This window comes from Branchiostoma lanceolatum, chromosome 19 (assembly GCF_035083965.1).
Source record: "Branchiostoma lanceolatum isolate klBraLanc5 chromosome 19, klBraLanc5.hap2, whole genome shotgun sequence".
NCBI lineage: Eukaryota > Metazoa > Chordata > Leptocardii > Amphioxiformes > Branchiostomatidae > Branchiostoma > Branchiostoma lanceolatum.
The window spans coordinates 5,124,384-5,138,926 of record NC_089740.1 but is presented as its reverse complement, the minus strand read 5'-3'; the positions used below and the strand labels follow the sequence as shown (position 1 = coordinate 5,138,926).

At 39.5% G+C, this 14,543-nt stretch overlaps 1 protein-coding gene across 1 annotated transcript; it reads left to right on the top strand.

Annotated features, from left to right (window-relative positions):
• The first annotated feature begins 5,305 nt into the window (after positions 1 to 5,305).
• On the top strand, positions 5,306 to 12,827 carry LOC136425891 (high mobility group protein 20A-like). The gene is made up of 10 exons (XM_066414820.1): positions 5,306 to 5,426; positions 6,145 to 6,288; positions 6,750 to 6,829; positions 7,392 to 7,492; positions 7,913 to 8,134; positions 8,674 to 8,791; positions 9,949 to 10,053; positions 10,939 to 11,154; positions 11,777 to 11,915; positions 12,609 to 12,827. The coding sequence occupies exons 2-10, from the start codon at positions 6,146 to 6,148 to the stop codon at positions 12,655 to 12,657; spliced, it is 1,173 nt and encodes a 390-aa protein (XP_066270917.1). The 5' UTR covers positions 5,306 to 5,426; position 6,145; the 3' UTR covers positions 12,658 to 12,827.
• The last annotated feature ends 1,716 nt before the right edge of the window (positions 12,828 to 14,543 follow it).

Sequence of the window (14,543 nt, the reverse complement as noted above, 5' to 3'; positions counted from 1 at the left end):
TTTTCTAAGAAATTACAATGATTGAGTTATTTGCAATAAAAAAAGGCAGGTAGGTAAATGTAGTCCCATCGCCTTTTTGAGGCTGTAGGGGCAGTGGGTTGTTGTCCACTGTATCTAGGGCACGGTATTGGAGGGCGGAGCCAATCCCTCTCCTTCCACCACCTTTTACGTCCCCAACCAAAGTCAGGTGCCCATTTTTACACCTGGGTGGAATAAGCAACATCATGTACAGTGCCTTTCCCTGGGGCACAAGATTGGTGACATGACAGGATTCAAACCAAGGACCTCTGGGTTCTTGGCCAAACACCCTGCCCTTACACCACACGACCCCACCTTGCAACAGAAAATCCCAAATTGAATCAAGTCAGTTTTACCACAACTCCAAGTGTTGATTTGGTCCATGTCTGACATAATCTTATCAAAACATAGCAGATTAGATCTAGTCAGAGTACTGGTAATGAAAGGGCATGCTGAATTAGATTCTTATCATGTAATTAGATTACCTTTTAATCTGTTTAATCAAAATCAATACTGCTGAGGAAGTGCTGGGTACATTCAATAGTGTCTTGGGGAAGAGGGTAAGGGTGAGAGAAAAGAGAGAAAGAGAGAGAGGGAGATAGAGAGAAAGAAAGAGGACGGCAAAAAAGAAAATTGAGAGATATGGTAGAGAGAGAGAGGGAGACAGAGAAAGAAAGAAAATGAGAGGGCAGTAAAAAACAAGAAAGAGCTGAGAGATATGGTAGAAAGAGAGAGAGAGAGAAATAGAGGGAAAGAGAGATTCAGAAAGAGAGAGAAAGAGAGAGACAGACAACATAACAATAGACTACTAATAGAATACTATCATGATTCAGAGAGAGCCAACAGATCCTAAACACAATGTCCAGTTGTCTAACATGTTATGACCAGACTCATGTTATGACTGTCCTTACATACAATTGTACTTATTATACTACTATATACAACAAAACACAGCCCATGCACCTGTTCATAACAACTCGCAGGTGGGCAAAGGTGATCATTCTATTCTTAGTTCTCTGGCTCTAGAGACACAAGAAAATATATTGCTCTTTCAATTTCAAATGCATTGTTGTCATTGACATTTCACTGTTAACTATCTGTATCTGTATCTGTATCTATATAGCCGGTATAACCGCCATCAGGCGTAACACACCAGCTTCGCAGGCACGCGGCGCGGCAGCAGCTGGTCATATTACACCGAACGGTCTGTTACACCTAGTCTTTGCATATCTGACTGCAACCGTTCTTTAAAGCTACTTAGTGATGAAGCTCCTACAGTACTTGATGACAACGAGTTCCATTCTACTATGGTTCTCGGGAAATACGAATTTTTGAACACGTCAATCCTTGGCTGATAACTCTGGTACTTAAAAGCATGACTATTTCTGGTCCTCTTCTGAGCTGGCATTAGATACTTATCAGTCGGTACGTCCACAAGTTTATTAGTCATCTTGTACATCATGCAAAGTCTGGACATTGTTCTCCTGTCCTCAAGTGACATCCATTGCAGGTCTGCTTTCATTTTTGTTACACTGGCGCCCCTTTCATAGTTGTTCGTGCAGAATCTGGCAACTATGCAATGATAGGACCTACATGTAAGACCTAATATCTAGTAATATTAAAACATACAAAATCTTCTGCTGTGCAACAATCTCTCTCTGGTTTTGAAATGTAGAAAAACATTATCAATGACTTTTTAACACACTTAAATGAACCTCCCCCTGTAAAGTTGGTATGGCCTTAATCTTGTGACCTGTACCATATTGGCTGTGTCATCCCTGTGAGGATAGATAAGAATAATTCAATTAAACCAACCTCCTTGATTAAACTGACCCAGCCATAATCAATTAAACATAGGGCCATATAGGCCATGGCTTGATCAAAACTCAGGCTATTATATGACTGGACAGGACAGTCAAAGGTTGTATGACTCTGTCAATGTTAACCTAAGGGGGGTTGTAATCCACTGAAGGATAAGGCAAGCCCCCTGGCAACTTTCTTACAAACTGCAGGTATCATTTTCATTGGTTTAGTAACTGTACATAGTGTAATCTCTAAGTCCAAGCAGATGTTGGGGGTGGAAGATCGTAAAGTTCTCTGACTGGCAGATTTTACCACTTGTTTGGAGATAACAGTGTGACGGTAAGGCCATGTTGATTTGATTATATGGATGACATCTGCGAGCGCATCAATTTTCTTTTGTTTCAAAAGAAAAATTTTCAACCATACTGTAAAACGTGCAATTTTGTGTACAAAGCAGCTGCAAAATAAATAAAAAATATGCTCCATAGATTGCAAAAAAAAAATGGTTAACAGATAGACCTCTATACTATTAATGTCGTAGAAATTAGAATACCAAAGTCTATTCCAAAGTCAAAGAAGAAGATGTAAAAGAACAAAAAAGAGAAAAATCTATTGTTTGGCATACCGTACTCTGTATGTTTAGTCATTTGTTCAACCTTCCTGACCACTTAGTTAGATTTCAGACAGCGAAGGCAACTTTCTTTTATTTCCAAACTTTTTTTCGAACGCTTGCATCAGTTTGTGATTCCAAAAGGATGTAATCCATATAATCAAATCAACCTGGCCTAATCTTGACACTTCTGTAGCTAACCTCCTGTAATAACGATCGCCTACCTAATGATCCCCAGCAGTTGTCAACGTCCCTGTGTACTACAAACAGCCATTTCCTCTTTACTTACACTTAGCTCCCCCCTGTGAACATGAGTCACTCTGTTTGTACAAGCCTGCAGGTACAGCAATACTGTGTTTTTAATTCATCTGACACATGTCTGAAGTACAGCCAGTAGGTACCTATCTGTGTAATGAGGCTGTTGTAGTGTGCTTTTAATGAGCTCGAGGCTCCTCCTTGATCACGAGACCTGTATTTTACGTCCCTTCCAAAAGACAAATGCAGCTCCAACAAGGATGCCCTTCCCCGGATTTGAACTGTGTTCTTCCAGTTACCAGGAGCTCAACTGTGAGGCTGCCACGAATTCAGCTACAGGGACATCCCTATAACGAATTTGAATCATACAAACTGTTTCGTCATTGGGGAGATTTTGGTCATAAACTACATGTACATTGTGCATCACATGTCCGTAAATAATGGAATGCGTTTGAATGACGTTCCCCGAGCCACTATTAACCGGTAATCACATCCGCCAGAACTCTCAAGAAGCATGATCTTGTGACCAGAATCTCAGGAATCATGATCTTGTGACCAGAGTTGTAGTAACCATATAGACAATGCCTGTGTCACAAAACTGTAATATACTTATACTTGAATGATAGGAAAAGTATTTGAATTGTAAAAATTATCCTTTGAATGTGAAGTTACTTTAATCAATAATTACAGCTTATAAACCATAGCTACAAAACAAGAGCCAGTGAATTTAAAAATACGGAACATAACATTACATACATACCAGCAAATGTTACTGAATGCTACAGTGAGTTGTTGATATCAACAAAAAGCATTTTCTATCAAATATCATAGCAAAAATCACAATGATTCAATGACTGACAGCTCCAAAATTACTTCAGAATAAAACATTGTTTCTTTCCATTCATATTTTACTGTTTTCATTCAAATGGTAAGTCAAATTCAAAGCTGAGATTGTAACTCAATGAACTCGAAAAAAGAGGTAGCGAAATGAGATGCGGTGGCGTGCGCTACGATTGTTCTCGGATCTTTTCTCTATTTTCCTCCATCCACTCTTTTCTATACGCCACAACTAGCGTGTAATTGTTTGGCCCAGAACCCATTGTAAAGTAATCTCACTCTACATAAAAAGAGTGGGGAAAAAACTATGCAAGGACTGACACCTGATATTCAAGACACCAGCTGCAAGGAAAAAAAGCTCTCACCGAAGCACGTAGTTTTATGAAGACAAAAATAGAAACAATAGACCTACCGACAGTGTTTATAGATATTACAAAAATGTCAATGTATTATTTGTGATATTTGATAAGAGTGTCAGCTTCCTTAGTGTCATGTTTTGTTTTGTTTGATGCACAAAAATAAACAATATTGTTGAAAAAAATAGAAATGGAATGCTACCGGAAAAATTCAGTAAACAATCACATACATGTATATTCCGTGTCCTTTTTTTTTCAATTATTCTTGAAAATAGCGTTTTTGTTGTAGTTATTTATCGGGATACAAAAATGTAGAATAGATATTATTTTGTGGCTATGTATTTTTGATACAAATGTAGCCATATTGTCGCTGTAATACAATATTAACGACCGGAAAAAAAATCAATAACTAGAGGAAGCCATGTGGCACTACTACGTCCTGTATTGGCTTTTTGAAAAGCCGGAAAGCCCGTGTTTTTACCAAGGGGGAAAGGGAGGGTTAGTGTACGGGCTGAGAAGCTCATACCACCGACGGAGAAAAACAGACGGTACGGTCAACAGTTCGCCTCCGTTCTTGAAAAACACTGGTGTATTTCTGACAGATAAAACAACCATATACTTTATAAACCTGTCAAACTGATTATATAGCAAGAGTTTTAACTGTTCTTTCAACATACAAACACAGAAAAATCCCAAATATTGCAGTCGACACACGGCCGAAAAAAAAAAACTGGGGAGGGCTTGAATGAAAGATTTTCCAACAACACTGACAGCAGACGACTTTCTCAATTTCTGTTCACGAAACTAGCCAAACAGAGAGATTATTAAGCTAGAAAACTACACAGACGTGACTTGTGAAAGAAGTACAAGCTTGTACGTACCTAGGCGGCGTTAGAGCGGGAAGACTCCCGGAGTTCCAGCGGAGAACATAGCGGGAAGGTCGCCTTGCCGATCGATATGTCAAACTACGAGCAGGAAGAAATATTGTGGACGAGAGTAACAGCAGCAAAACAATACCAGCACGATTCGCGTTTTCTAGAAATATTGTATATTAGATAGTAAAACCAATAAAAAGACAATTTATGTTATTTTAATCAGTATTATAGGTATTAAATACTATTGATGTAGGTTTTATTAGGATAAAACAAATATTAAATTTCATTTTGAGGCAGAGTTATGAGTGGTACGAATCATGTGCTATTGTTACAGCGGTACTGGGCATCGTACAAATAGTTTCTATTTCGTTCCAACATTACTGAAACTTTCACTCTCAAATAAACCAGCTTAATTTTCTTTACATACAAGAAAATATTAAAATGCATATCTGTAATATTTTTAATGACCAAAATGTGAGATATGTGCAAGTTTGTAGATTTTTATGTACTGATTTTGTCATACACTTACCTGTTGTTAAATAGGAAGCTATTTTTACTTCCATACTCGGCTGCGCCATTTTGGCAGTGATGGTTCCAAGTCGAAAGTGTGAAAAATAACCTTTGTTCTTTTATAATCGGCGTCGAAACTCGGACTAGTAACAGAAGAAAAAGGTAAGTAACACACCAGGCTTCATTTTTATGTAGGGTTTGTTGAAAATCTAATGGTTATTTCGAAGATAATCCATTGAAAAGTCATTGTGAATGTTGCGCGTTTTTTTTCTGGGGCAAATCCCCATCCAAGCCACAACCGCGCCTCTTTGGGTTACGAAATCGAAAATATTAATTCACGAAATATGACGTTATTCCTATCATAATTGTATGCCTTATTCACTCGTTCGTAATAAGATAGTTTCATCTGTTGTTGTTGTCGAAAGTGTAAAGCCCGCTGCAGCTAGGTCGGCCCCCCTCCCCCATGTTTGTTGTGTCACGTGACCACATAGGTAAACATACCTGATTTACATAATACTGTGAACAAAGGTTGATTTGTTTTGTTTGTGTCACTTGATGTTATTTATGTATTGAATGAAGCTATAGTGTGAAGTATATACCTGTCATATGTTGTTTTTGGCTTGTGTGTGTCACTGTGTGTGTGTGTGTGTGTGTGTGTGTGTGTGTGTGTGTGTGCATGCGTGCATGTGAGTGTGTGTGTGTGCATGCTTGTGTGTGTGTGTGTGTGTTTGCATACGTGCATGTGTGTGTGTGTGTATTTCTGCGATATATTCATACTCAAACATACTCAAATTATGCAGTGTTGTCGGTGGAAGAAATTGCAAAGCAGTGTGGGTAAAGGGGTGAAGTCTGCCATCTCCGATTGCCTTTTTTTTTCTAGGATGGATCTGGGAGATTCCAACTCATCCCAGGGCCTCCTCCCTAATTCCGGTTCATCCACCGCTCTTCATACGGGCCTACTAAACTTTGAAGGAATCGACGATGAAGTTTCTAAAGAGAGCAACGACCTCACAGTAGATGCAAGGTAATCGTTACATAAGTCTCATATATTGCCTAAGATTAGCCTAATAGAATGTTATCTATGTACCCGTGAATGCCATACTTTGTACCTTGTACAATTGTTGTGCAATAAAGTTATTATATAAAAATGACTTCAGTGGAAAAGAATGGAGAAAAAAAATACAGTGCTACAGTGAATTCATTTATTTTCACGGGTACTTAATCCCGCATTTGGAGGGGAAAGGAGGTCTGAACCGTTTGAAGTCTGTAGTACAGTAGGAATATGTAATAGAAATGCATATGCATGGTACCATGATTTTACAGTTGAGAGGTCAAATCGTGACACATGAAAATAAAGTTACAGCAAACATTTGAAAATCTACAGTTAACCTTTCCACAATCAGTGTACACATGTACCCTTTGAAAAATACAACTGTCATGATTTTTTGATAGCTTCATATTTTAACTCTGTTTTGCTATGTTTAGTTTTACAGGGGATGGATCCAATTTCTCCGGTCGTGGCCAAACATTGAGCAACCCTGAGTATGTTACAGACCTTTCGCAAGGTAGGTTTGCTATGGATGATTTTAGACATGTTTTTTAGGTACCGTTTCATAACAAATACAACATATGCTGTCATGTTGTTAAGACTGAAGAACGGGTAACACTGTAACAGTGATGACAAAGTTTATTGAATAAAAAGACTCTTTGTACACAACAAAGTGTTCTATTCACACCAGCATTTCAATGACTGTCTGTCACTTTCCTCAGGGCAATTTTGACTGGTTCACTTTGCTCCAACTCGAGATCTGTAAGCAGCGCCACCTATAGCTGCAGTACAATGTGAACCAATCAAGATTGCCTTGACAGACGGTCACCGAAACATAGGTTGAATAAATCACTTGGCTATGTACAATTACTACAAAGAGTCTTTTTATTCAGTGACTTACCAACCTGATGAAACTATTCAGTGAGACATACTCTATTATAGATATAGCAATTTGTTACATGTGTACCTATGTTAAAGCATTTCATGTCATTTATAAAGATTAAGTGTTTGTAACTCCACTTGTATCTCATAGTGACATTAGACTTTGCTATTATAAATGTCTGTCCAAAGTACTAAAGGCACCTTCCATTTCTTACTGTTTTCCCCAGTTGAACTGTTACAAAATGAAGGAGCAGCAGACAACACTGGCACAGTAGCACAAGAGGGACAAAAAGAAGAGGTACGGTTGTTGAAATGCATAGAACTAAAAATGTTTTTCTTGAAATTGAAAACCTGGTCAGGAAATTTTATTTTCTGGGAGATTTAGGAATAGCCAATATTGCTCCCAAAAATATATATCAAGCCTGCACATGACCAGCATTTTAAACTACAACGGAAATAATCAATTTGGTATAAATGAAATGAAATGAAAAGTAGACTATGAGAAGAGGGACAGAATTGAAATATCGAGCACAAAATATTTATAGTTTTTTTGACCCGTCACCAAACCTAGCACTGAGGTTGCCAAAACTCTTACCCTGTGATTTGTCAATGTTTTTTCTAACAGTTTTAAAATTGGTGGAACCAAATTCAATTTTATTCATGGCAAACTAGAGATAATTTTGGAAGCAACATAAGGTTTCAATTATTTTTTCCCTAGCAACCACCACCAGTGAAGAAGAAGGGAGGCTGGCCAAAGGGGAAGAAGAGAAAACGAGTTACGAAGGACGTGAATGCACCCAAGGCCCCGCTAACCGGTTACGTCCGCTTCCTGAACGAGAGGCGAGAGAAGATGCGCCACGACAACCCCAATGTGCCGTTCCCGGAAATAACCAGGATGTTGGGCAACGAGTGGAGTAAACTAGCGCCGCACGAGAAACAGGTTGGGAGAATCTTACACTTGATCAGTTGTTAGGTTATTGTAAATGCCTTTAAGTTCACAGTGATTTTATAGGGAGAAAATGGAGTGTTCGCGGTGGTTGTCAGTTTGTAGGTGAAACAAGGGGATAGGCTGGCTGAAGACGGAATAAGCATTTTTGCGGTGGTTTTAAGTTCATGGTAACCACAAAAATTGTAAAAATTATACCACCATGAAAATTTTAACCATTACAGTATTGTTTGAGGCTTTGCATTTTCAAAGTTAGGGGACAAAATTTAACTGAAGTAGAAGTTCTAATGATTTCTAGACAAAAAAATGTTACAGATGTTTCAACCAGTAAATATCAGCTTTAAAAAAGAACAATACACTGCTACAATATTAACCTTCTCCCTGCTGCCTAACCCTGTAACCAATAGGGAATTGGGTGCCAAACGGCTACTTCAGTGTACTAAAGGTTAAGAGTATCAGTCATTATAGATTTGTATATTTAATGTATTTTATTACATGTCTAATTATTTTTTGCCATGTTGTATTTGTTCCAGCAATACTTAGATGAGGCAGAAAAAGACAAAGAGAGATACATGAAGGAGCTAGAAGAATATCAACAAACGGAGGCTTACAAACTCTTCCAGAAAAAACAACAAGAGAAGAAAAAGAAAGGTTTGTTTTATTGCTCCTTTAGAAGTCTGAACTGTTCGCTGCGTAATGAACAATTGTCTGGACTCTCGGATTGCGGAAATTCTGCCGCAGTAGAAATCCAGATCTTCAGCAAGATTTCACTTGTTTACATTCTTGTCCATTCTTGTATGACGGGGACATTTTTTTAACATTCAATTTTGGGCTTGGTTGACTATCAAAAAGGCCCAGTTTTGTTTGGTGGAGGTGTTTTTTAATGGTCCAGTATGGATATGGGCGCCTGGAAGAGCCCATCCATGCATAGGGTTTCAAATTGGGAGAGATCCATGTCTGTCTGGTCTTCAATTCAATTATCTATTCAAATACCAACATTGCAGACATATAACAAACGTAAGCGGTAAGCCTCGATACCACGTACATTCGCTTTTTGCATGGGAAGGGAAATGGGCGAAACATATTGCATTTGCTCCTGCAAATGTTGCCTTTCTAGTTATTCTTTTGTTCTATTTTTTTATGAAAAATGAAGCTTATGTCATGTTTGTGTTGATGTTTTTGTATTTGTTGAAGTCTTTTTGTGAATTGTAGAGTGGTAAAGACTGTAAGGGCAGTGGGTTGTTATCCACTGTGTCTAGAGCACGGTATTGGAAGGCAGAGCCCATCCCTTTCTTTCCACTGCCTTTTACCTTTAACCAAAGTCATGTACCCATTTTTACACCTGGGTAGAGTGTGTGAGGAAAGTCACGTAAAGTGCCATTCCCAAGGGCACAATCATCGATGGCATGTCAGAAGATTTGAACCCAGAACATCTGGGTTTGGGGCAAGCACCCTAACTGTGGTGCGTATATCGAGCCTGTATGAGTTCCGTATTAAAATTTTTTGGCTTAGGTAAAGTTCCGGGCAAAGTAGTCTTTTTTCTGGTTAGATAACCAGGCTGCACAACGGTGGGTTAAAGTAGAAAACAACTGCTTCTCCGCAAACTTAACCTGATCCAGAAAATGTCAATACGGAACTCATATGGACTTGATATACGCACAAGTGTGACACCTCCCCCCCTCATGCCAACAGTAACACAACTCCACTATGTACAAAGGAGCCTCCTATCAACTTTAGAGAATACTGCAGGACACCACTTTCCAGTAAATTCCTTGGTAACAAACTACTGTCTTTGTTTTTGTCAGCAGATGACGACCCAGGTGCAGTTAACGGAGAACAGGATGATAAGGAAGATGAGGTTCCGACATTCGAAGTACCCATCTTCACAGAGGAGTTTCTGGATCACAATAAAGGTACGTACTTCTTCACCCTGTAGAAGTGTTCTTAAAGGTTTTGCATAGGCAAATACTGTTCTATTTTACATGTAGCTAGGCATGGGCTCTGCCATGTTGTTAGTTGATGTAGTTTTGGTGTTGTCTGGGGAAGAGTATTTGTTTGCTTGTTTGTTTGTATTGGACCCTGTAAACCACCTTATGGTGTAACACACCAGGTTTAGACTGAAGGGTACAAGCTGCATATCTTGACAGATTTATTTGGTCCACTCACACCAGAAAAAACCTCTACTCTTTTTGATAAGTGTGATGGGTTCTTCTACGTGCTCTCCTCAAACACGGGACCTCCATTTAACGAACAATAGAATACAACGCGGTGTATTCCGTACAACCCTTGGTCCTGGCCCTCCCGTAGGTCGCATCGCCCTCCGGCCTTCGGGCAATACGACCCGTGGTCTAGCCAGAACCTTGGGCGATACGGAATACACTGTGTTGTATTCTATATGATATACATTACATAGTATAGGGACGACTTTAACTTCTGTTTGCCTTTTCAGAAGTAGAGCTGAGGCAACTGAGGAAGTCTAACACAGAAATAATCTACTACTTTGCCATTCTTTGTTTTCTTAGTGTAAGGTATCCAGAAGACGCCCTGACGCCCAGCTAGCTAATAGCCTGTTATAAACTACAGTGTAGGAACGACTTTAACTTCTGATTGCCTTTTTAGCGAGAGAAGTAGAGCTCAGACAACTAAGGAAGTCCAACACAGAAATAATCCAATACTTTGCCATTCTTTAATTTGTTTCCTTACCAATCTTAGTGTAAGGTGTCCTGACGCCCAGCTAGCTAATACCGTTATACACTTCTCGGTATAGAAACGACTTTAACTTTGGTTACCTTTTTCAGCGAGAGAAGTAGAGCTCAGACAGCTGAGGAAGTCCAACACAGAGTACGAGGAACAGAATGCCATACTACAGAAGCACATAGAGAACATGAAGACGGCTATAGAGAAGCTGGAGGTGGAAGCCATGCAGCAGAAAAACAACAACCTGGCCTTACAGCAACACCTTGACGCACTGAGGAACACTCTGTATCAAAACTTCAGTAGCTTACCGCTACCAGGTAGTAAGTGTGTCTTAGTGTTGTTCTCAGTCAAGTTTTTAAGTCTTAAAGATTGCTGTAGCTCAACTGGTAGTAGCAGCCTCACAGTTGATCTCCTGGTTCCAATAAGTTGCTAACTGGGAGACCCTGGTTTAATCGTGGGTAAGGACATCTTGGTTGGGGCTGCACCTGTCTTTCGGAAGGGATGTAAAATGCTAATGGGGGTCCCATGTTCAAGCTCGTTTCATCTATTGGTATAACCTTTCCTTTTCCAATTGTCTTGAAAATAGCCCAACCCTAGTTAGCCTTGTCTCCAAGCTCAATTATGCCAATGTGTGTGTGTTTCATTTTGAGGGGCCAAAGAAAAAAGAGAAGGGAAAAAACACTCTGTTGGGCTCTTTATTGTTTGCTCCTTTGTTCTTTTATTCAATCACTCATCCACACATTTTTTTATTCATTCATCCATCCATCCATCCATTCCTTCATTAATTCATTCATCCATTCATTCATTCACCCATTCATTCATCCATGAATCATTTATACCTCTTTAAAGGGAACTTGTGAAGAGTTGATTAGTTGTGTACAACTCTTCCTTACATAATACCAGGACCCTTTGGTCACCCAGTGGCCTCTTTTTCCTCAGGAAGTGGCGAGGTGCCGACCCTGGAGACCATCGACGGCTACATGGCGAAACTACACAACATGATCCTCGAGAACCCGCAACAACACGAGAATCTCATCCAGCAAGTACGGGAGGTCGTGGGACGACTAGACTACCAGGGGTGAGTTAGACTGCGGGAGCGGTAGCCTGGTTAACCCTCTCACTGGACCCGCGGTATGCTGACGGCATCGCTGCGGCCGTACGAATTGACAAAGCACTCAATGAATTTCAAAACAAATCTTTTTAAGCTTTGTTTGTTGTCTTTTTGGTCGTACTTGTACGTTTTGAATGATATTTCCATTATAAAATCAAGGGTAACACAAATCCAGTTTAGGACGCAGCGACTCCGCCAGCGTGCCGCGGGTCCAGTGAGAGGGGGGCTTTAGCAATGCCTAAATGCCCTTCCAATATCATTGGTCCTTTAGACAAGTGCTGTCACCAGCTATATTTTCCCCCTGTCACGTTTATTGTTTTGGATCCCATTTTGTTGATTTTCATTGTTCAATCTGTCCTTATGAAAATACATTTTCAATAATTTCATGTTTGGAAGTTTTTGGACGGACAGGGTGAAATTTTTTTCCGTCCGAGCAAACAAGTTTTTGTCCTGGGACAGAAAACTCTATGGCAAGCCGGGCGATTGGGCCTTTCAAATCAAAGAAACGTTATCAACTAATATTCAATTGTTCCAGAGTTTGAGTTGATTGTTATATGTGGTTCCGATTAAAACTTTTCTTTTTGCGCATGTTTCTGCAGTGACTCCAATAATGATCTCTTGTTGGTAGTTCATTTGTTTTGAATGGTTTTCCTGTTGCAGCTGCAGAAAAGGACCCTCACAGCCTCAGAACAGCGAGGCTTTGTGTTAGGCCGATGGCACGCATTTTTGAAAGTTTGATCACCTTTTAACAAATGTATTTTGTGAGAGTGCAATTAGAAGTTGCTAGTGGTAAAAGTATGTCCTGATTTGTACTGAGGGTGCAATTCTTCTGAGTCTCACTAGGGGGCAGTCCGTCACAATGCCTCACATGTTTCTTTCTTTCCTCAGGGAAAAACTATAGCAAGCAGACGCAGGGACAGTGAAAGAGGGCTCAGACATGATCATCTGCTGGCAAAAACTGCTCACAAACTTTGTCATTCCCATGGACCAAAATGATGACTATCCAATAGAATTGTGGAAGGAGAAAAAAACTGTTGTAACAAGTTTACTACTTTTGCCACTGTGACTTCTAAACTAGGAAGAGGGCATTGTTCTATTGGAAATTTGAATAAAACAATTTTTATGTAAGATCTCTCCGCTATTTTGATATGGTCCATATTTCGAAAAATGTGTTTTGCAATGCAATTTGCAACATTGGAGAACTAGCTACTTTACCTTTACCTTTTACATTGTTTCTTTGTACATGTATCCATTGGGGTTCACATTCACATATGCAGTCTGCCAAAAAAAGGATATCATTTTACAGTCAATCCTTTACTAGTGACCACCTTTGTATAAGGACCACCTGGCCAATAAGGTCACTTTTTGTATAAATGTTTATGTTAAGCATAAGTGAAAATAGCAAAGTCCCTCTTACTGTAAATGCAGAAATTCTCGCGGTGATTTAATTTCAAGAAAATGGAGTGTTCGTGGTGGTTTTGAGATTGCGTTGGAAACAATTTTTAGTATCACTACAGTCACACAATGGAATGGCTTTTCACGTGGTTATACAATGTAATTTTGCGGTATAGAGTTCACCGCAAAAAACGCGAACATAAAACCACCTCAAACATTTCTGCATTTACAGTATATGTTACCTAATGCTGAAGCTGTCACTAGCTTGTTAACAGTTACCTTATCTTAAAAACTGTAATATTTTGTTATGATTCTTTTCAAAAAAGATTTCACTCTACGCAAGGCTTTTAGAAGCATCGTAGGATGTTGTAATGTAAGATACACCTTTAGGAAACAAGTAGAATAAGCTAGTGTGTAGTAAACTGGGCTGAACAACTAGTGATGTTCATTAAATGGACAGAAACATGCTTTTGGTCTTGCCTCTTTTCTTACATATTATGTGTTAGCCTGGAATCCATATTATTCAAGCTCCAGTCCTAGATGGCATCTGTGGGGAATAGTCTGGCACAGTTGATGGACAATCGTTTGATACTTGACTATTCAGCTGAAATATAAGCGAGAGTTCTGATTGGAGATTAGTCTTACGATTTGTAGCAGTTTGGTAAGGAGGATCGAATATCGAAGTTTGAGCCCCATTGAACTGCTTCTAAGAAATATTTCAATACCCGAAATAATTAATGACTTTTAAATGGGATGGGTGCCAGACTTTTGTGTGGTGGGAAGCATTCAGACTTAAGCTAGAAGATTCCAGTTTATATTATGTTCTATAAACATTTTGCAACGTTTACCCATGTGGCTCACTGAAAAGAACACTAGGTTAATATTGTATTGGAATCATTCTTCGGCGCCACCGGTCACGCTAAGGGACTTTATACGGGCGAGGTTACCACTGATCCCGAGGACGTAGCTCCTCTAACGCGGTGACGTTTTGCTCGTGTATTTCGTCAAGGCCGACCCCTAAATGCCTGACACTTGCACAGAATATGTTGGTCGTACTCATCAATCATTGCTAATTCAGTTGTTTGACTCTTGTCTTGGTTTTATCGAGTATTAGAACGCCTTAGAAGTTACAGACAGGGAAACACGGAGGCGCCTCAGCTGAGATCAACACAACTCCCATGCACATTAGGACGAATAGTT

Excerpts from the sequence above, each read along its gene's own strand:
- LOC136425891 (XM_066414820.1), top strand. The coding sequence starts at position 6,146 with ATGGATCTGGGAGATTCCAACTCATCCCAGGGCCTCCTCCCTAATTCC. Across the intron at positions 6,830-7,391 it reads TGTTACAGACCTTTCGCAAG|GCACCTTCCATTTCTTACTG; the intron begins GTAGGTTTGCTA and ends AAAGTACTAAAG. Across the intron at positions 10,054-10,938 it reads GTTTCTGGATCACAATAAAG|CGAGAGAAGTAGAGCTCAGA; the intron begins GTACGTACTTCT and ends TACCTTTTTCAG.